This window comes from Pseudopipra pipra, chromosome 1, assembly GCF_036250125.1.
Source record: "Pseudopipra pipra isolate bDixPip1 chromosome 1, bDixPip1.hap1, whole genome shotgun sequence".
NCBI classification, from domain to species: Eukaryota; Metazoa; Chordata; class Aves; order Passeriformes; family Pipridae; genus Pseudopipra; species Pseudopipra pipra.
Window position 1 is genome coordinate 134,175,824 of NC_087549.1, and position 23,174 is coordinate 134,198,997.

The 23,174-nt window shown below is 38.3% G+C and overlaps 1 protein-coding gene across 2 annotated transcripts in view; it reads right to left on the reverse strand.

Annotated features, from left to right (window-relative positions):
• FAM171A1 (family with sequence similarity 171 member A1) overlaps positions 1-23,174 on the reverse strand; it is an 89,100-nt gene that overhangs the window by 11,617 nt on the left and 54,309 nt on the right. For both annotated transcript variants that reach the window (XM_064678623.1, XM_064678631.1), the window contains 3 exons: positions 19,655-19,747; positions 14,479-14,637; positions 9,332-9,508 (listed from right to left, as the gene is read on the reverse strand). In XM_064678623.1, the coding sequence (XP_064534693.1) occupies positions 9,332-9,508; positions 14,479-14,637; positions 19,655-19,747 (429 nt within the window). The remainder of the gene's footprint in view (positions 1-9,331; positions 9,509-14,478; positions 14,638-19,654; positions 19,748-23,174) is intronic.

Below are 23,174 nucleotides of genomic sequence, written 5' to 3' on the forward strand. Positions count from 1 at the left end.
GTGTAGTTCCAAAGAAAACTTGTCAATGCATCTTTGGAGCAGAAACAGCAAGCCCAGTATAGTTTGTAAGCACTGCATGATTTGGTCCAATTCACCATTAATTCTTAAAGACTGTCTGGTGCTTCATGGAAAACTTCTATATATAGAGACATTTTTGCTTATAGATCATTTTTACATTTCTCTTCCTCTTTTTCCTCTATTACTGCTGAGTTTAGCCAACATGCTGATCCAAGATTCAAGTCAGAGGAGCTGTCTCCTGGCTCACACTAATGGCAGGGGGAGAACCTAGAAGTTTAACACTTTCCTCACCAAAATGATATTGCCTGTTACTAGCTTTTTGGAATAAATAGTGTGATTTAACAAATTTATTCTTCATTTCTTCTTAAAAGTTTATAAAACATCTACCCATCACTCCTTTGCATATGGAACTTAAAGCAAGGTAAGAGAACACTGCAAAGAATATAAAAATCAGAGTACTTTAAAGATACACAAATCAAAAAACAATCAGATAAAGAAAGCTGAGCTCCATCTGGCTGCAAAAATATCAGAAACAAGTCCAAGATTTCAGCAGAGCAGGAGAAATAAATTCTGCTAGAGAGAAGCATCTTAATACTTTGCAGTAACTTTGATACTGATGAACACATTTATTTATCTCTGGAAGTTTTTAGGACTTGCCAGTGGGGACAAGGAGGGGTTATCATGAGTAAATTTAACAGCAAAAGGTTTGCACATTAAATCTCCATTTCAACACACATTTTGCATTAAAAATGCCTTTTTGTAATTTAATTTAATTTAATTTACTTCTGAATCAGACTGAAACTGGCACTTTTAGCAAGGAGAGTGCCCAGATGGGCAGCTATTGCAGAGAAGCCATTACAGAACAGCTATTCTAGACTATTTCCCTGCACAATCAGGTCACTGCACGTACGGCTGCTCTGCCCAGAAAATAGATGTCCTGTTGTCTTCAAAGACACCAACTATTCAATGTGACAGCTTGCTGGAACCAGGCAGCATGAATGGATCTGCTTGTGTGTTCTAGATACAGGATGCCTCTGAGTAAGACATTGCTTCCGTATTTTAGAGGTAGACCTTATGATTTTAAATTAATCTGTAGTGAAATCCAGGGAATCGTACGTCTCTGTGGCTTCCATGTGTGTGACTGTGCATGCTGACAATCCCACGCTGCTCCAGCTCAAGCAAATGGCAAAATTCCTACTGGCCTACGTGAGGCAGGATCACACTTTGTCCAGGCAGGGCTGCCACACCAGGCCATCTCCTCTAGAGAGAGATGTCTATGACTCTTGTTACAGTCAAGAAGAAAGGAGATAAACTCTTCTCTTCTTGTCTTCTGGTTGTGAGGGGAGTTTGCTTGCTGGCATCTCAGCACAGAGCTTGGGTCTCTGGGAAGATATATAATGATGACTACTTCAGGTTTAACTTCCCAAGCTGACCATTCCAGAGCCTCCTAGATCTGCAGGGACTTCTGCTGATTTTGACTGTGTATTCTTTCTATCACTGATCAAAACAGTTCTGGTAAATGACTGTCAGAGGAGTGTGTTGTAGCCAGCAGCTTCCCCTAAGGAGAGTCATAAAGCCTAAATATTGCTAGTGTTTAAATATATGGTAGCTATGGTGGTTTATTTCCATAAATTACTTATAGATGTGAATTTTTTGTAGAAAACTCTCCCACTGATCAAATACTGTTTGCTTTTTATGTTGTTTCTTTAAACTAGCAGTAGGATCATCCAATCCCACTGAAGCAGGGAACCAAAACTGTGCTATTTACAACATGAATTATTTTCATCCAATATGTTTGACAAATAAGAGGATTTAATTAGTAAGAGAGCAAATTAAACATAATCCCATTATATGAATTCATTTTTATTCACAAGATTATCTTCCCTGGACAAAAGAGCTTTGGAAAGAAAAGAAAGATACTTTTAAGTGTACTACTAAATAGCATAGATGTTTTAAATAAATATTCCTTAATGAGAAGTGCTTTTCCTTCAGCATTGATCTCTTCTGATTAGGCAGATTCACAGTTAAATGGAGCTATAGGTGTCAAAAGGAATGAAGCAGGTTGTTATCAGACAGTGTGGGACAGCAAAGGAGATTCAAAACATACTAACAGTGCTTCTAGAAGTAATTGATTTAGACACTTCAAAGGGCAGTGTTATTATGAAGAGTTAATCAAGGGCAAGTTTGTGAAAATAACTTCCTAAAGCATGTTTTGACATACATAAATTGTAGCTTTTCATTCCACCAGTTGAAAGCTGCTTATCAGATTTCTTCTTCCAACCAAAAATCACCTCTAATCTGCATCAGCAGGGGAAGTTTTACTACAGAAGGATGAGATTTTTGGTTTATTTCTATTCATTTTCTAAAAAGCTAAAAGCCACTGAAATTGAAGTTGAAAAATTCCTTCTTGAATATTGGTAGAGCTTATTGTCCTCCTCGCCTTCCCCTCTATACACACGGGTTTAAAAATTCATAGTATTTAAGTCAATATTACAATCTTGCTTTTGGGGTTGCTAGGCGATATCAAAAAATAAACATCCCTGCTCTGAGCCCATACTTTCATTATTATTCTACTCTTACCTTTCAGGGCTAAATTCTGCTCCTGTTCTAGTAGCACCATTATTATTTGGTGTACTATAACGTAAGTGCTTTTACCATCATACCTTGAAGATTTTGGCAAGGAAATCTGATGGTTTGATTTACTGCTCATGTCTGAGAAGCTCTGTGGGTTTTGCCATCTTTTCTCATTTTTCCCCTTAAAATCACCTGTCAAGTGTTTAACAAAAGAACACAATAGTTTTCGATATTTAATATCTTAATTACATTTGGGCAGAAGGCAGGGCATGTTGTCCACAGAACTGTTTGCATTGCTTTGGTCCTCTCAGTATTTCCTTCCAGCACGCCAGAACAGAAGAGACTTATTAAAGAAAATTAATTCCATACGTAATTACTGGTTAACAATTGTACCTCAAAAGGAAAAGCTTAGTTATGCTTGCTGCACCACCATCCCTCGTTACTGGTGTACGTGAAAGACACCGCCTTCAAAATTTGCTTTACCACATTATTAATCACATTCAGTCAGTTACTGACAAGATTATTAGAACAAGTAATAAATAGAAGCACAAAGCAATTCAAAACACTGCATGCCTTTTCCTTCCTTCAGCCTCACATCACACTCACATTCAGCTTCTATTTTTCAAACTGGAAGTGGAAGCAGATGCATAATGGGATTTGATCTATCACAAGGCTGCAGAGGAAGTTTGTCCCAGGTCCTCCTGAGCCTCTTCCAGCCCCTCCCAGACACTTCCCACTCCTGCTCTATGCACTCCTGCTTGGATTTCCACCAATGTCTAGGTCCTCTTCAAACTCTGTAACTGCACAAGCACAAACGTCTTTTCTCCACTTCGGAAGTTTTGTTGTCCACCTCTTCCCATCTTCTGCTCCATGGCTTCTGTAGGTGGAGCTACAGGGTCATGTACATGATACAACACATAGCATGAAAACCTGCTCCCAGAAGCCATGGGATTTCTTTCCAGTTCTATTTCCTTGACTACATATTAGTAGATTATTTGCACATATCACTACACTTTGGCACCAACCTGATTCCTTCAATGTCCCCTTAAGCTCCACCATCATGCCATACCACGTCTGCTTTGCCATAAATGCAACTCAGATGGTGTATGGGGTGGGGAGAGGATTAAACAACTCATTCACATCACTTTCACATGTGTAAGCCACAACATCCATTTTAGAAACACACATATTAATAAATAAACACAACTGTCTCCTATGATCCTCTCCAGAGCAATCATGATAGTGAAAACATACCTCAGGGAGCTACACTGTGAAGGACTGGAGGAAGAGCTTCTTTTCCTTTCAGTGATGAGGTCTGTCTAATACTGTGCAATTATATCTGCACCTATTATGTAGACATCGTACATGGTAAAAAGCTGGATTTGGTAGCTGCAATTTCTATGGCAACACACAAAATATGAAATTCTTTGAGAGCAGTTAGTTATGAATTTGTATTCCTTAGTGTATTTAGTCTTAAAGAATAATTTAACCTTCACAGCTGAGATAAAAAAGGAAGTCAAAATCAAATTGTCAAGGAATTTGTAAACTACAGAAATAGTGGAACTATGAGCTTTTGTCGTTTTCTCCTTGCAATTTGCAAACAAATCTCCATATTACCAGTGAATCTGGTCTAGATCCATGTGTTCTGGAGCTGATTATATGAAAATCAAGCTTTTGGGGGTGAGGAACGTGATTTCCTAAGCACGTCCATTTCTTACACATAGAAAACCCAATGAAACCCATGGAGAAGTGCATGAAGTCCCAGGCCGTGTGTGCAGCTGCCTGCAATCCAAATTCAGGCCATCTATCCAAGTTCAGGGGCTCACACTCAGTGTCAGATCAAGAGATGGACTGAGAATGTTTCTGTTAAATGATTATTTTCTGTCTCATGCAGGGTATGAATGTGGTGGCAATCAGAAGTTAATTACATTCACAACAAAAGGAAACACATTTTATTTTTAAACTGTAAGTCAATCTTTAAGTGGGTGGATTATTGTTGCTACCACATGGGAAGCTTAAATCAGAGAATTTTACAAATCAACTTATTTGCAAACAATGTGCAGTGAACTAGACAGGTAGAGGTACAGTAATCCTCTTACATTCTCTGCCTGACATTAGCTGTCGCTCTCTCCCTATAAACATTATGAACAAAAAACAAGCATCTTGTCACCTCCATGAAATACAGGAAAACCATATTGCAGTCAAGTTTAAGTAGGCACCGATCCTGTTCATACATAAGTATATCCCCATGACTTCTTTTGAGCACAGAAAACATTATCTTCATTTTGCTGAGGAAGGAACACCAGGAAATTCTGACTACAAAAATCAATGGAAATTTTACCAGTGAAGGCAGGACGTCAACTAGAAAAAGCAAGTACCAGGCTTTTAAATGTATTTAGAACTCTATTATGGCATTAAATGCAGTCAGAAAGCACTGACCAAGAACAGCAGAGTACATAAAGTACTGTGTTTCATAAAGCTATAAAGAGTTTCCCAAGATACTAATCTCCATATTCTGCCACCACTTTACAATAACGCATGGTTGAAATTTCAGGCACTGGGGAAACATCCTTTTCAAGAAAGCTAGTCATTTAAAGATAACAAGGTCACATCAAAGATGTACACCAAGTGCTTGGGGAGAATAACAGAAGAACAGTATTCTGAACTTCATTTACATGTAGTGTGCAAGAAATAACACATTTTAGGGAAGATGAACGAAAAAGTGGAGGTTTGACCCCTTCCCTACAGAGTCCTTTGGCACACAAAGCTGAAAACAGTGTTCAGAATATTTTCCTGTTATTTGGTGGGATTAATAAACTAGCAGCTGCATCATATTAATAAATCACATTTCTGTAGTATGCACTTTGGAATATTTGGTAATATTATGAAGTCCTACATACAGCTCCAATTGTGGAGCTAGAGGTCTAGGTGCCTCCATACCACACACAGGATGAAACTGAGGACTTAAAATGGAGAATAGAGTTTTGCTCACTGAATCCAATGAAAACCAGACACCTTAACATCAAAAAGACCCAAAAATCATTTAAATGGGGACTGAGGAGAATACAGCTGAGCAAATGCTGTGTTATTCAGTCCAGCTGGTGGGAGCTGGAGATGGCACATGAGGTACAAAGTTTCATTTCTACTGGGATCTGTGGTATTTATTTCTGACTGAAGAGGACAAGGCTAGAAAGAAGTCTTGAACAGAAATTTGGTGTCCAAGAACAGAGAGATTAATTATATTGCTGTAAATCCTACTGACATCAAGGCAAATATTCAGAGAAGTCATGATCCCAACCATCTGTTTATGGATAAAGGGAAGAAAGTTTTTCAGTCCTCTTTAGATTTTGAGAAAAACAAGACAGCACTTGGCAGGGAAAAAACCCCAAAACCCTAGAAAACCTCACAAAGCAATCCTGATTATAGAAATGAAAATCCATTTCTCTAAGTTCAAACCTTTAAGTGTGTGCTATGAAATAAAACCACTCTCCCACAGTAGTGTGAAACACAAGAGACATGGAATGATTAAATTGCATTTTAGCATATATGTCTCTATAACATCAATGTGTCTGTGTTTACTATTACAATCACTAAGAAATGCTGCAGAAAACTGTGGTGCACCAACACAAGAACAAGGTTAGATTTAACCTTAACAAGGTTCATTTACCCTTAAAACATCTCCAGGGCATTGATAGCTGATCTTCATTTTATTAACTATTCCAAAAGGTATTACTGCTTTAATTTAATTTGCCTGCTGTGCACATAAGGCAGTAAGTTTGTTTCGTAACGAAAAATCTCATTTGGAACATTATAAAATAGATGCAGCAGATTGTCTTATTTTGATGTCAGGCTATATTTTCTGTCTGCGTGTTTCATCAGTGCGAGTGGAGCCACTCTCAGCATTAAGCAGACTATGCTGCTTCTCCCCCTTCTCTCCCGAGGACAGAAACCATGGTCATGAAAATACAGATTGTTTATGGTAAACATCCCAAAAAGCCATTAGTTATTTTTGGCAGCCATCATATGCCTCACTTTTGTAGAAACTATAAAAATCTCTGCACTTCCAATCAGATGCCTCTGGGTTCATATCAGTACATCATGAGGTCAGCAAAACATATGAGATTTTAAGGACTAAAATATATTTGCAGCATTTCTGTCCCTTCTCCACTCCCTCTAAAGTGAAAAATATTTCTGCTTTTTAGAGCAGAAATTGTTCTTCATGCAGTAATGATGACAACCACATGGTTTCTAAACAAAAACAATGGCTTGCACGAACAAGCACCCACTGTACTGCTAATACATGAGAGAGAAGCACTGTGTTAGTGCCTGGTAATACAGTCATAGTTTTCCATCTCTGGCATTTATTCAATGTTCAGATACAAGTGTGAAAATTTAAGCCACTGAAAATCTATTAAGGAGAGACCTCAATATAACTAGCATGGAAAAAAGCAGCCCTGAAATGAAAGACAAAATCAGAATAATAAGGTTAGAGGTCCTATCCTGACAAGGCACAGATCTGATGATGCAAATGGGTTACAACAACTTACTTGCCAGTTAAGGATTTCTCCAGCATGGAGCCATCCCAGTCATTATCCATCCTCCTCCTTTCACATCCAAGCACATCAGGGTGGGGAATGACAGGACACCACCATGTTCATGCTACACATGGCTACTTTGACAGCCCTTAGGGTGCTAATGTAGCCCGCACAAGATAGTGTGGCTGGTATATTTATTAAATTAGGCTACTCTAATTTAAATTGGTTGGGATGTGGCCAAAATTCTACTAGAATTGGCATGCTGCAGGCAGGGCTTAAAATGCATCTTTGTTCAAGATTTCTGGTTGCACGGAAAGATGCTTACTTCAGCTGAAGTGTGAGCTGGAGTCAAAGCATAAGGCCTTCAATATCTTCCTCTCCACACCTTTGTGAAGCTAAGTGTCCCAACAAAGATTTTGTTTAGCAGCCCTCATGCCTTCTCCTTCCAAAAACACAAGTAAGTCTAGTAGTTTGTCATGAATCAAATAAGGCTGGACTTGTCTCAAGATTGGGAGCCTCAGCCTGCAACATTAACTAAGCTGTATTGATCTATACTAATATATACTGCACACAATAGGATAACTAGCTCTTTATAGACAAAAGTAAAAATCATATTCCATACTAAAAAAGAGCTTTTGTGGCCTCACTGCAGGGGCATGGAAATTTGGCCATAAATGAGAAAGCTCCATAATCAAAATCAGAACCATTTTACTAGCAATAAATAAGTAGCAATAAGGCAGACTGAACCTCTAGAGCTGACAGGAAGGATTGGGGAAGGACTGCTTCTTCTGGGGAAAGTAAATGTGAGTCAGTCTTCCTTGTCTTTTTTTGAACAAGGGAAAACAAAATGGTTTCGAGAATCACAAATCAAAATCAGTTTCAGGAAGAATGTAGCAAAACTTGCTGCCAGGACAGAAGAAGAGTGTAATTTCCACAGTTAAGGGAACCTCAAATCCATTCACTGCACTCTTTTTCTACTATTCCATTTTATATAATATTCAAATTTACTTTTCATTAAATCCTGCTGCTTTACTCTCTAATACAGCCAGCTTCTGACAAAAGATTCATAGGCATACATCACCTTTTTCAGCAAACAGAGGGAGGAAGGAAGCAAAAACACTATTTTCCCCTTCACCTCTCTCTTCCTCCCTTCCTCCAACATGTTGCTTTCGTGCTCATTGCTCTGCTTCTGGATGTGATCATCAACTGGCTCAAAATACTTGCCTTACAGGGACAAAGCCCAGAAATTGTCTATACAGATCCATATTTCTGGCTCCTTTTTTTTCCTATCTTCCTGACTCACAGCATTTACCTTTCTCACCTTCCACTCTTCTGTTTCTTAACAATCCTCTGGTATATATTTCAGAAAACATAGTGCAACAACTGAAGGTGGATCACCAGGACAAACTTACGCACTCCTTAATCCTTTAAACTTTGAAGCTGTAAAGAAGGCCAGTACAGTATACCAGCAAGCAACAAAATAAAGAAAATAAATTAAAAAAAGATAGCTTAACTACAAATTTCTGGGAAAACTCCTGTTCACAATGGCAAACAATATTCTGCAATATAAAGAACAGTGCTTTTACAGATTTTATTGATTAGTCATTCTGTCCTTTCAAAATATTTAATGAATTTTCCTTCCTGCTTTTTTCTTTTTAAAAATTCTTTTATTTATATTTAAATATTTTTAAAATTTATTTACATGTATTTTCCTTGATAGTATTAGTCAATCTCAAAGTGATTTACAAAAGAAGTCAGTACTATGTTTCCTCTCTGACAGGCAGGAAACAGAACGCGAGACAAGAGAGGGACCCAAGGTCAGATAGCTGGCTGCTGACAAAGATAAGGCAAGTTTCCATTTCTCCAGACTTCCAATTCAATGCCATAGTGAATACATCTCTCTGCTTCTCAGTCTGTGGGTGAAATCCAGTTCTCGCAAGATAGTTTTTAAATAAAATACTTAATAATTGCAAAATGGTGCATTTACAAAAAAAATTTGTCTAAAAGTGGCACACAATGCTAGTCAAGTATATTTGTATATATATTACTTGATAAGTAAAACTCAATCTTTGCTTTGTTTAGACAGAAAACAGGTTTCTGTACACTCCAGTGAAGACCTTATTATATTAACATAATAAATGCAGTGAGACACCAGATTCAGAGACGTGAAGCCATCTAGGGAACCACAATGAGATGTTACCTACCAAATTTTTGGTCAAACCTCCATGCTGGGACGTGTGCATTGTGTTTCAAGTTGCTGTTTGCTGGCAGAGGCACTGTTACATAGATGGGGCCATTCACAGGGATGGGGGTCCCATCGCTGCTGAGGAGATGAACGCTGACGGCAGTGACAGGGGTGAGGTCATACCTAGTGCTGTTTCCTACCAAGAGAGGGAATGAACACTGTGACTACAGAAGGTACCAGAATTTAAGATACGCCCCTGTGGTTCAACACCGCAGTAGTGCCTCAACACAATTCTCAAGGGATGGTAGCAGCAATCCTCCCTGCCTTACAGAAAAAAAAACCCCAACCAACCAAGCAAGCAACAAACAACCCTCCCCCTGCCAAAAAAAACCCCAAACCACAAACTCCAAGAAAGATGTATATGGGTCTGTTTTTCACTTAATTTTGGAAAAAATCTAAAGACAAGAAAACTACAACGTAAAAATCCCCTGCATACATTTTCTCCTCTTAATTAATCCTAAATAAATCTGTATGACTATCACAGCCGTAATCACAACAAAACCAAATTATTTTACAAGTCTTTATTATAGCCTTACATGCATATATCATAACTACAAACACCTAAATAAACAGCGGCACTGGAAGGATAATCGGCCACGTGTTTAAGAATAACAGGCTGCGTTTCCTTTGGCCTTTCACTGCAAAGAACCTAAATGGATTATTAGGATATACAGTGTTATCTATGTAAGAATATACTTATTCTTCATGTTTAAACTGCATGCCAATGAATGTTACTTCATAACAACATGATTTAAAAATGCATTATAACCCTTCAATCATTTAACCAAATGAACCAATGACAGGGATAAATACCCCAGATGTATCTATCTACTCGAGTGACAAAAACCCAAACTTGAGGTTTAAAACAAAAGAGATCTGGAGCTCAAAGCAATAGTGGGAGTAGTTTTAATTGGAAGATTTGGAGCTTCCAGTTTTTCAAGGGGCTTGAGCCCCACAGGCCCACATGCCTGCTAAGAGCACCATCACTGCTGCCTCGGTTGTGCTGGCTCCAGGGGCTCTGCAGCTGCTTGTCCTGCTGAGGGGCTCATCAGAAAGGAGGAAGAGGGGTGCCTGGCTGGCAGAGAGGGGGTACTGCCCCTGCTGCAACCCTGGTGCCTTACATTGCATAAACTGCCTGTGGGAGCACATTCACACCCAGCAGTGGTGGCACAACAAGGGGTTCTCAGGAACACGCTGCATCTCAGTGACAGTGTTCATTAGGATAAGTACACCTGAGGGAATGGTGGGAAAGCAGTGAGACCTTTATGATTTCTCATAACAGCGAGTAAGTCTCAAGGCATGGCCTTTACTAAATTTGATATCTCTGAATAACAGCTCACCAAAGTTAAGATATCACCAGGAAAGGAAGGGGCGGGGAGTGGTAAAGGGAAGGGAAAAAAACGTGACAAAACTCCTCCGAACTTTAAATTCCTTAGATTTTGCAAGAGGTGCCAAACTGAAGAAATGGAAAATAACCACAAGGAACCTTGTATGTGGCTTATTTACTAAAGCATCTACTCTGACACACACTTTCCCCAGGTTTTCAGGCGAGTGTCAGTGTTGCATAGCTGACATGCAAGGGACACACACGCTGCCTTCACCAACTGTGAATGGAGGTGCAGATGCTTTTCTTACAGAGGGATTGAAGAGCTGAGAAAACAGGCTCTGTGAAGAGGGCCATATAAGAGAGCCACAGAGCTAAAAGACTGAAAATAGAATATGAGGTTTGAAAATTCAGCTAGGGCATAAGAGAAAGTTGCCAGCCTGCCCATGCATCTGTATATTACAGGCTTCAATGGTTCACAATATCATACCCTAAACACCTTAGAATATGAAACAGTAAGACAGAGGAACGAAATGGTGAGGGAAAAGTTGTTCCTTTATTCCTGATTGTTCAATACACTGCCTCTGCCATGCACCTTTAGCTTCTGTCAAATTGATGCTTGTTCCCAAGACTTGGGCCAGTAAGGTCCTCAGGCTGGTATCAGAGAAATTAATTCCTTTGGCTGATCATTGTAACCTGACCATGTTCTGGCTTATGCAAATCCAACTGCAAAAAGGTAAAACTTCTGAGTTTAGATTAATATAAAATATTAAATCGTGCTTTATACTTTACATATTTTTAGATATTAAAAGTTTTGAATTTTTCTCTTATTACTGTCTTGATAAAGCATGTATCTGTAAAAATGACTTTTCAGTCCCAGAAAAAGCATTCTGATGGTGAAACACTGCTTGCATCTTTTTTACTTGAGATGCACTGACACTTTGCTCAGTACTGGGCTGAACAAGTTATAGTACAAAATGAAGAAATTTCTGAAATCCACTGATCTCTAGCAAGAAGAAATAATTTTTCACTTTGCCACCTTGTACAGTATGTTAATGCTCATTAAAAAGATAAAATGTTTCTCTTTTCTGTTGTGAAGGCAAATTGAAATCAATGCTTATGAAACTCTCGCATCCTATAAAACTGATAAGTGCACACACACAGATTAAATGGGAATGGAACTTCAATAAATGTCAGCTCTCATTTATTTCTTGTCATTTTTGACATCTGGTGACCTGTAAAGAGCTCTAAAAATAATCAGAGGAGAATCCACTGTCACTTTGGATGCGACTCTTTATAAAGAAACAAGCAGCCTACAAGAGCAGGAGGAGTAATGGTTATTAGTCAGCTTGGTCCATTGATACAGAAGATGGAAAGTTTTGTTTAGTTGGGTTAAAAAGACAAGATTTTGTGAAATCATCCTACTGCTCTCCAGCTGGTGATTAATATAAACAATAAGCTAACACTACACAGGCTTGTCACTACTTGCAATGAAATTCATCAAATTTTTATATTTAGAACATGCTGATTCATGCATTAAATTTTCACTGCTCCATATTACTAATTCAACACCCAGTTGGGATTTTATGATAATTGTTGAAGTAATAGAGAACAGGTTTTAGCTAAAACTACTCTGGACAAATACTAGCCAGAGAACTGATCTGTTTGAAACAAATGAAGGGACCTCTCAAAAACCCTACAGATATGTAAATAAACTGTGAAAGCACAGAGGAGTAACTGGGGGGCAAGGAGAGGTGGGAGAGAGGGAAGAGGCAGTGTTCTGCCAAATCCCCAAATTTCCCATGCCAATTAATGCTAAGGTTTTTGGAATTCTAAAACTTGTACTTTTTTTTCTCTTGAGAACAGAAATATTAAAAAATCCTCAGCAGGTATTGACCAAATTTCTTATTCCTTCAGAAGTTTTCCAGGCAAAGTCTTCACTAAGTCACTTGGAGATGCAGACATAGAAAGTCAATCCAACTTTAGGGTTTTAAAGTGTCATGTTTCCACATCAAGAGAAACTTCTACTAAAGACCGAGGACATTTTACCTATATTATAGTATATATTACAATATCTTGTGTTTGTAGTCTGTATTACATTATATGGAATACTACAGTATTCAGAAGACAAGGCACTTCTTGTGTTTAGAACCCCATTAAATCATTTTGGTCTTTTGTGATATACTTTTACTTGAAGGCTAAAAGTCAAATCCAGAATCCCTATGCTCAAGTAAAAAAGTTTCTGTCATGCAAGCATACAGAAGACTAAAAAGCCAAAGATGCACTCATATATTTTATAGGGGGATAGAAGGTAAAACAGGAGAAGGACAATATCATAGTTGTGCTGTTCCCATGAGATGGAATCACCCGAAGCCTTGGCAAGACCTGTTCTCACTAAATAAATGCAAGAATGGGTTGCAGAGTACTAAGGAAAGATTTGGGAAAGAGAAATACCACACACGTTGTCAACAGTTTCTTCAGTTGGTTTAGAGATAAAAGGAAAGGAGATGAGGAAGTAGACAATTGAATGAGATCAAATGAATTCTTTCATTTTAAAAAGGATAGAGATATTTGATCGTGTCTGAGTATGAAAAGTCAGAGAAAATTGGAGGTTGAAGATGAGAATAGGAAAATGACAGAGAGATAGAATGAGATAGGATAAGATGTACTCACTGGAGCAGACAGAAGGATGGGGTAAGGTACCAGATACATTTCTCGTTATAATAGAAAAGGAGATATGCAGATTTGTACAAAGGGAAGAAGGGAGAAGCTAGCAAGATACCTTTTACACACATGACCTAGTGTTCAAAGTCACTTAGATCAACACATCACAAGTAAATGCATCCTGAGAAACAGCAGGGAGAGACCTCAAGGGAATATTCAGCCTGCTTCAAAGCAGGCTCAGCTCTGCCTATGCCATTCTCACAAGTCACTAACTCTGTCCAACACCCTCAAGCAATTGATTCTACAGCTTAAACTATCCTCACCATAGCAAGGTTTTCCTAATCACTAGCCTGAATCTCTCTTGCTACACTGCATGGCCACTGATATCTTTCTAACCCAATACGGCCACAGAGAAAACATTATTCTCCTTGTCACACCAGCATTTTAAGAATTTGAAGGCTTTTGTGCCTGATTCTGCTATTTTTCTCTTACCTACAAAGCACCAAATATTTCAATCAAGACTGAATGAAAAGTGGAAGAATAACAGGCAGTTGCAGTCATAGAAATGTATCATAACTGTGAATTTAACAGTGTTTGTGTTTCTACCATGAATTTTCATTGTTTTCCCTTTGGTGCTAGACAAATTTGCACATCTGGGCTGGAAGCTAGATTTAAAAGTATCAACGAGGCCATTGAAACAATACAGTATTAAATCCTTGATATATAGGCATTTCATTTACTTTTAGAAAAAAAGATTAACAAGAATTCTATGGCATCCTTGAGTTAAATTCTCTCTTGTTCCTACACATTAATCTTGAATCTTGTATGTGCACATGCAATGCATTTGGAGACTCAGCTCTGAACTATAAGTGTAACCAACTTTCCTGATCTCCCAAGGCCAAGGAGTTTTCATATTTACTATTCAGTGGCCCCATTTAAGGGATAGCCGACCTTGCCCTCTTGCTCATCGGAACAGTATTTTGGTAGGGCATTTGAACTTAACATGTCACCCAAATTCAAAAGAACTCTTGCTGGAATGGGGAATGGAAAAAATTAGGGACCAAAAGTCAAGCCCTGGACCAATATGAAATCAGAGCAAAACCAAAGTAGTGGGTTACCTGTTCCATTTCCCTCTAATCCCTGCAAATAAGGGAAACTGTCCACTTCCCAGGGTGAACTGGCTGCAGTCAGATATGCTGTCAAGTCACTGTAGCTAGTGTTCTCTGGTAATTTCACAGATCTTCTCTGAAAGTGAACTTGTGGCTGAGTCCGTGCACCTGAAAATATTAAAAGTGACTTTATATCCAAGGTGGGGAGAATATTTAGGTGTTGATATTTATGGAAGAACTTGTACATTTTTTTTCATTATAAATTGCAGTAGTTTGAGAAGGACAGAGACATTAGAAGGCTATTATGAAAAAGAGGGAAAACCAGTATTTTTACATTTATTTTGAAGTTGCCATTATTTCTTCACAAGTATTACAGACCAAAAGTGTGGAAGTAGCTAATGTCAGAAGCTTTTCTGACTATGTTATTTTCCCAGATCACCTCCCATTTCATTACATGCTTCTTTTAATGAGTATAACTGTAACTAAAACTAAGTTTAGAGGTAGGGCACGTGATAGCTTAGAAAGGTATCCAGTTCACCATATTTGTTTAAATTTTGTTTTTTCTGAAATAGCAAGACAAATGTAGTTTATACTCTTTAAAATTATTTTCTAAAAGACAATTCTACCTGCAGTCTCAATTAACTTGTGTAATTTCTGTATTTAGTTTTCACAAAACTTTGGCCATGATGACTATCTCCAGAACTGAAACCAGTCACTCTATTTAAATCACTGGAAGAAAAGATTCACTTGCTAAACATTGAGTGAAAAGATTTTCCATGTTTTCCCCCACAAAGAACACATGTAAACAGAACCAGATTATTTGGCATGTAAGATTTCTCTTTTCCTCTGTCTTGTATACTGTTAGTGTTTCTTTAAAGATCACTAGGTGTTAATTGAAGGGTCTTTGCTGAAATATGATTTAAGACTGTTTCATGCACTACGCCTTTCATGTCTCATTTAAATCCCAGTTTATAAAGTCAATAGTTTTTTTTCAAAGGATACTCACCATTAATACTGTTTAGCAACACACAGCAAGACTCCATCTGCAAGTTTGTGTGCACAACATGCAAATTAATTTTTAAATCAAAAGCTATTGTATTCTCCAGAGCTCATTTTGCATACTCACAGAACACTTCCCACACAGCACAAAATCAAGAGGCAAGCAGTTTTTTTCTTAATTCACATTTGACTATGCAATTCAAAGATGTCAACTCAATATATTTCTGCATCTTTTACCCTGTTAGTCTCTGGCAGCACTTTTAGGTTACATGTAGCTTCACTGTGAGGAAGAATAGAGCTTGACTCACTCCTAAGCTTTATAACTGCCAGTGTCATTAACTTAGAGACTGAAATGTTCTTGCATAATTTTCTATCAGGAACTCTAGCTATGAGAAAACATAAAATTCAACAGTAAAAACCTTTGTATAGGCCAAAAAAATTTTTGTGTAAGTACCTCCAAAGAGCTGATCATTGTTTAGCTGTCATTTCTTTGACAATTCTTCAAGAAAAAGCTATAAAATTACTTTTTTTTTTTAATTTCTGAAACATTTAAGTGTTTACAGCAAGCTTTCAAGACTGGTAGCATCCAAAGTGTTTAAAAGAGTCATTAAACAGCACCCATGTGACATGGGAAGAAATCTCCCTTATCCAATTTCTAGACTTAAATGGAAAACAATATAAAACATTAAATAAATTGGCTGCAACAAACTCAGAAAAGACTCATCTCCTGAGTGCTCTGCAATGCTGTAGCAGTTTGCTGTACCTCAGGGACAGATCTGCTCAGGTACCTAGAAACCTCCGACCGCACTGCTGAGCAGACTCTTAAGGCCCATGGGGATAAACATCTACAGTAACAAAACAGGAAAAAAAACCTCAACAAAGAAACTGGCATTAGGATTATCACTAACAGTTTGATGTAAAATTTTAGGATTTTCTGCCTAAATCTCTGGTTAAGATGCATTATTCAAGTAGTCAGGAAGTGGTATTATATTTCCAAAGATACCAACTAATGAAAAATTAAAAACAAAGTAACTGTTGTTGAGTCTGTAATACAGTAGTTTATGGGCTTTCTACTAAAAAAATGGTTGGATTTTAGTACTGGGAGAGCCATGAGCTGCCAGACTTTAACTAGGTAAGGAGGATTCAGGAAGCCAGCCTCAATGGCCTTGAATTCTACAGTCAGCAAAAAGTGTTCTTACATCTAAGCCCTAAACCTGGCAGGAAACAAGCAGTGCAATCAACTTGAATACAAGCTTTAAGGGTGAAGAAAGAGCTTCCTCTGTAGATAGTGCATACACATACAATAAATCAGTGCAGAGCAGTCAACTCACACCCTAGATTAACAAACTCCTTCATACTGATATTCACCCAAAACCTGTCACTCATCCTGACTTTCCCCTCGTCTTCTCAGTTGGGTCTCCCCACACCCAGCAAGAGACCTCAAAGGGGCAGAGGACCAGGAGCCACCAGTGAAAGGCTTGTGAGGGAAGGAGTTACTAAGGCTTTCACCTTCTCTCAGCACCTTGCTAGAAGATAATCCAATGTACTCCTTTACCAGAGGTCATAGCGGACTTCGGGGTATATGTTTGGGGATAGACTTATTGAGGGAATTAGAAGTGGTAAACTGGAGAAACTTGTGCTGACCAGACTCTTAGAGTGTTTTTCAGCAAGTCATCACTTATCATTGGGAGTGGATTACTAGTATTGCTTCTATTACTGAGGATACCTATTTTTTACTTATAACACCCAAACACATTCAAGTCTAAAATGGGCATGTGAGCTCTTTCCACTTGGTTAGTGCCGTGAGGTAAAGGACTGCTGAGCACTGATCTTCTTTAAACATCCCACTGTCAACATATCAGCCATGATTCAAATGCTGTCAGCTCCAGTTTGCCAGTGCACAGTGAAGATGTTAACCTCAAGGAGTCCCTGTAAGGCACCTCTTGTCATGTTGGATGTGTGACATGTGGCACAACACGAGCATTTGAGCTTTAATCCATGTGAAGTAAAATGTGAAGTCTCACTAATTCATTATGTCTCATGTTTCATAGGTCAGAGGCAGACAGAGGGTCCCCATACAGCTCCCATTCACTGAATGCTGAAGTTCAGCTCATCACTGTGCTGGTATTAAATAACTTAAATGACCCTGTGGCTGGCAAGCTCCATCCCTCACAATTACTGACAGAGCACAGCAGTGGATTGTAATGCCATCATGAAAATGAAGCTGCCTGCATCAATTCAGACAAACTTCTCAATTGCATAATAAGTTGCTTGCTTGATTAATTATTCAAATGCAATTGGTAACTTACTGTACTAAGACAGGCCATTCTTTCCCTTTGACTGGTGCTTCAAACACCAGTGTTGCCAGCCTGTTCCTGGTATAATGAGTTCTGGTTTGCTCTCATTTTTGCATTAAGGTAATTCCTGATCAGCTCTTTTGAAGCAGCACGAGGTTACTGGGAAGCAAATTGGAGAAATAACAGAGAAAAACTAGGTCACAAGGATTTTGGATCAAGACTAGAGAGCCTCCATTCAAATACTGGAACAATGTCTAGGCTGTCTTTCATTTAGGCTTCATTACAAGAGAATTCTCAAGAAAAGAAATGTGGACTGGACCTATAAAATAGATTTTACTGGGCAAGGCTGAGAGTTCAAATTCCAACCCTTATAATACCCGAGGTACCAACTTCTTCCTATTTCTCTACTATCCCAGCAAAACCAGTTATAGTATTCAAATTTAAATATATTGGGAACACACCGGATCAATTCATTGAAGGGAGAAACATCATGTGGAAAATATTTAGGAGTCTCACTCAGCTGTTAAATGTCCCTCTAGTCCTTTAAAAGTATCACCTATTTTTTGAAGGAAGCTGTAAACATGAAAATACTGTCCTTTTTCAGTTAATTGTATAATATTAGCACATTTGCAAAAGAATAAGAGTATTTAATACACCATGATAGTAGAATGCTGTTGGTAAACAATGGTTCATGTTTTGCCTAATGGAAGCCCTTGTGGTCCAACACAGTTCACTGTCCATCTAATTTACCCCATTAGACAATGTCAGGTCTCCAATTGCAGAATATATGTACAGCAGCTGTGCTGTTCTCCAGCTTCTTCTGAGCATTTCATCAGCTACCTAATTTATTTAATGCTTTTTCAGCTCCAGTCACATCTAGTGCTATCATTAATGAAAAGCCTATTGCGTCTGGATGGTTTCTAACTCAAAAAAAAAAAATGTCAGGAAGGCATAATTGTATCATATTCCCTCAGATAAAACAAGGTGATCTTGGAATATTATTGAGGGCAGTATTCCCTTGTTTATTAACTATCCAGGAGAGTTTAAAATGATGGTAAGCATAAGACATGTGAATAAGACACCATTTATGCACAATAAGAGTGCTCACAGAAAGGAGGTCCCCTTGTTCTGGTTCATCAAGGTATCTTTTAAAGCTTCTGTTCTTTTGTTAACCTCAGCTATCACATCAATTAGACTATTTTAGATTGGATCCCTAAGTCAGATGAATATTGTATTCTTTACTGTGCAGTTCAGAAAACATTGTTCATCTGACTGATACTAAAGTTGCTTTAACATCTGAGTTTGGCCTTACAAAGAAGTTTTTCAAACTTTATTTTTCTAAAACAGTAAGTTTCATTCTGTACTATGTGTGTTTGCAGGCAGTCTGACAAAGGGTCCAACGAAATACTTAAGAAAAACAAGTTTACACAGGGTATACAACAATGCAGATACAATAAATTTTCAGTTTTTCTGTGCCCAAAATTTTAAGTCATTCACACTAGGAAGCAAGAAACAAAATGGAACCAAAGAAAATTCTTGGACAATAAGAACATCACAAAATGTCTACTGCAAGGATGGTTAAATGAGGCTACATGAAAAAACATCCAACAGATAGTGTACGAAATTTAATCTCTACCTCTCAAATAGCACACTGAAGTCCCAACTCCTTTATTACCATGTAACTTGAATTCTCTAGTCACAGCAGCTAGGGATGAATTCAGCTATTAATTTGGTAAAACCATCCCACAGAGAAGCATTCCTCAGGGAACTCAGAACTCCCCACAGAATACCAGTCCACACACAGGACAGAGCTCAGAAAGTATAAGGCTGTCAGGCTTTTTGTTTAGTGCCCCTCAGATTTCAATTCCAACTTCCAAAAGCCAGCATACCTTGAAATCCTGAGACTATCTGGACTACATCATCATAGACCATCAGAGTAGCTGAGCGTTCAGGAAGAAGGCCGAGGCTCAGTGAAGAGAACACTGTGGGAGAGAAGGGGTTTAAGTGGGATATATTTAAATTCTTATAAACATAACCCAACAACAGCACTTACTTTCTTCTACATTTTTGCAAAAGCAGGCCACAGAAACTATTAAAATCGTATTGTATACATGACAGAAACCACACACACTTTCTAAACCAGTTACATTGCCAGAGTAATTATTATTGAACTAAACAACATATTCTACGCTTTGCCTCCTGCACATTCTGCATAGTAGCTCAAAGTGCAGAAGTGCACAGTGTGAAGCAGGGTTTCATGGAGCAATTCCCAGCTCCACAGAAAGACATGCCATTACATAAAGAGAAGAGAAACACTAACTCAGTCTGGCTGATTTATTTTTCTGTACAATGGCTATACTTCTTACCTCAGAAAGATTTTAATGAAACCTAACTTTTAAGTACTTTGAGATGCTTACATAAGTCATACAGAAAGGCAAAGCATGATGAATAAGTCAGAATAATTTGCTTTAAAATACAGCATGTCCTTGCTGAGTCACCACCTACACCAGAGAAGTGCTATATATATAGCAGAACTAGTCATCCTACCAGTGGTGCAAAAGGGGACAGATAAATGATATTTGCTGTAAAAGGTCTGCCTGCAAGGACCTCCCTTTGCACTGGGTACTGACATTCCTTACGAGGGTCTGTGTCTATATGCACACACATCTTTGCAGAGTGAAAAACAGGATTTAATTTCATGCTGAGTTCTTCAGACCCAAAAGACCAGAAATCTGGAAGGAGTTAGCCACCAAGCACACCTGACTCCCACATCCATGAAAACAGTAAGGAGAATGACTGCCTACAGTCCACCTGTGGCTTTCAAAGACAGAAGGAGAAGACTAACGCAGACTAGTAATTTTTGTTAACTGGGCAGCATCCTACATTTGCACTTGGAAAGTATTCATCCCAGTCTGAAGTGACCACAAGCTGAGGAAGACATTCCCAGAACCAGTTAGCAGAAGAACAGTGCAAACTCTTCTGATTTTCTGGAACTTCATCAATTTCCCCTAAATTATTACATATTACTTAATCCAAGAACCAGTATAAATGTTAGCTACCAATAGGGAGACTACTGTTTTTCTGTTTTAAGAAATATATTCTCTTTTTAGAGATCAGAAATTTTAGTGTTCGGAAGAAGTAAAGGAGAAAGGAGAAGAAACTAGGAGAAACACACTGATAAGAACCACCATCTAAAAGATGGTCTTAACAATACAAATGAACATTAAAATAAATTAAAATAAAATAAGTTATTGCAAGTACAGCTGAGAATTTTCTTTCCAACAACTTACATGTAAACAGATCTACACATCAAGCAAGATAAGTAAGAAAGCCTAGCATAAGTAGCACTAAAGCCACACAATTACAAAATTTGTTTGTCTTTACTCCAGTAACTTAATTTGTATGAAGAAAGCTAATATAATTTAGACACCCTGGGGAGCTCAATACAGTAAACTATGCCAACATCTTCTTCCACACATGCCAGACTATAATGAATATATAACTTCTAAACTTCCCTAGGGCTTTTCTGCACAATCATTTCTCAGCATGACAAAGACAGAAAGACATAGTCTTCAAGGCCAGAAGGATGACAGTGATGATCCAGCCTTATTCCTGTATAACTACAGCCTTCCCTGAATTAATTACTGCTTTAGATTCAATAGCTGTACCTAAACTTGAAAACATGTGGTAGAAAAACTATCTAAATTTCTTTTACAGGTGTCCAGCAGTGAAGAACACACCACAACATCAATGTTCCAGTGAATAATTATGAGCGCGGATAAACTATGTGCCTCTTTACCCATCAGAATTTATTGAGATTAGATTTCCAGCCATTTGATCTTTTTACACAAGCCCTCTAGACAGAAGAATTCTCTCTTACCAGTTTCCTGTTCTCTATGAGGGTATTGATAGACTATGATCAAATTACCCCATGAACTTTCTCTCTAGTGAACAAAATAAATTAAGCACTTTAAAGTCTTTCCCTGTAAGCCATACCTTCCAATCTTTTAATCACTCCTGATAAAACTGCAGTTTTAAACATTCTCCTTGAAGTGTGGATCCAGAAGTGGACACACATTTCCCTGAGTGGCTGCACCAAGAACAAGTCCTGAAATACTATACTCCACCTTCTCAGTTTTTACCTTATTTTTACAGCTGAACTATTCCAGATGAGCTCTCCTCTCCCAAAAATACCATGAGCATCATCCTCTGCCATGCCTTCCCATGATTGTCCTGGGTTAGATGGGTTAGGGTTAGTTTCTTCTCTGCAGCTGGTAGAGTACAGTGCGTTGGATTCAGTATGACAGTAATGTTGATAGCACACTGATGTTTTGGTTGTCACTGAGTAGTGCTTACTCTAAGTCAAGAACTTTGCAGTTCTCCATGTTTTGTCAATGAGGAGCTGCACAAGAAGCTGGGAGGGAGCACAGCCAGGACAGCTGATCCAAACTGGACAGAGGGATGCTCCACACCACAGAAGGTCCTGGCCAGTATATAAGCTGGGGGGAGTTGTCTGGGAGGGGTCAACTGCTGCTCAGAAACGGGCTGAACAATTGTATTGTGCATCACTTGTTTTACCTGGGTTTTACTCCTCACTCTTTTTGTTACGTCTCTTATTATTATTATTACAAAATTTTACTTTATTTTAATTATTAAACTGCTCTTATATCAACCCATGGTTTTTACCCTTTTATGATTCTACTCCCCACCCACCTAGGCTGGGTGGGGGTGAGCAGATGCCTGGTACTTAGTTGATTGCTGGAGTTAAACCATGACACTGACCCTACCACCTAGTCTGAATTGTGCTGTCTCAGCAACTGCCCTCTCTTCACTACATACACTAGTCCAAAAAAGTGTCCTTTTAAATAAGTATCATCCATCACAAATGTATTCTTCCAAATTATTTACAAAGAAAAATCTATGCATAGTTAAGAACAGACTGATGAAAACAGCTTCCATCACGAACACTTCAACAACTCAAGTGATGTTAAATTAATGAACTGTTAAGAAGTGGAATCATGGCTCTGCTGATAAATATTTTAATGGAAAAAGAGATCTTAATCTTTTCCTCCTACCATTTATCACTATGCAAATAAATAATCCTCCTGCTTAAGTGGCAAAGAGTTAGAAATTATTTTGGTTAATATAAGGATAGTTCATTTTTGCCAAATGAGAACAGAAAACCCTCGATGCTCTCTTCTTGAAGCTATCACAATTATATCACAAGTTCAGTGGCTGCACAGCTTTTCAGCATAAGGTTATAACTACTGCATATTGATTGTGATGGGACAATCCTGATTCTTTGGCAAAGTTCTGCTGCAGTACTTTATACATTACCATCTTACAGCTTTCAAACCTACTCCCTGCTTGTGGTTATCATTTCAACATTTGAAGTAAATATGTCCATAG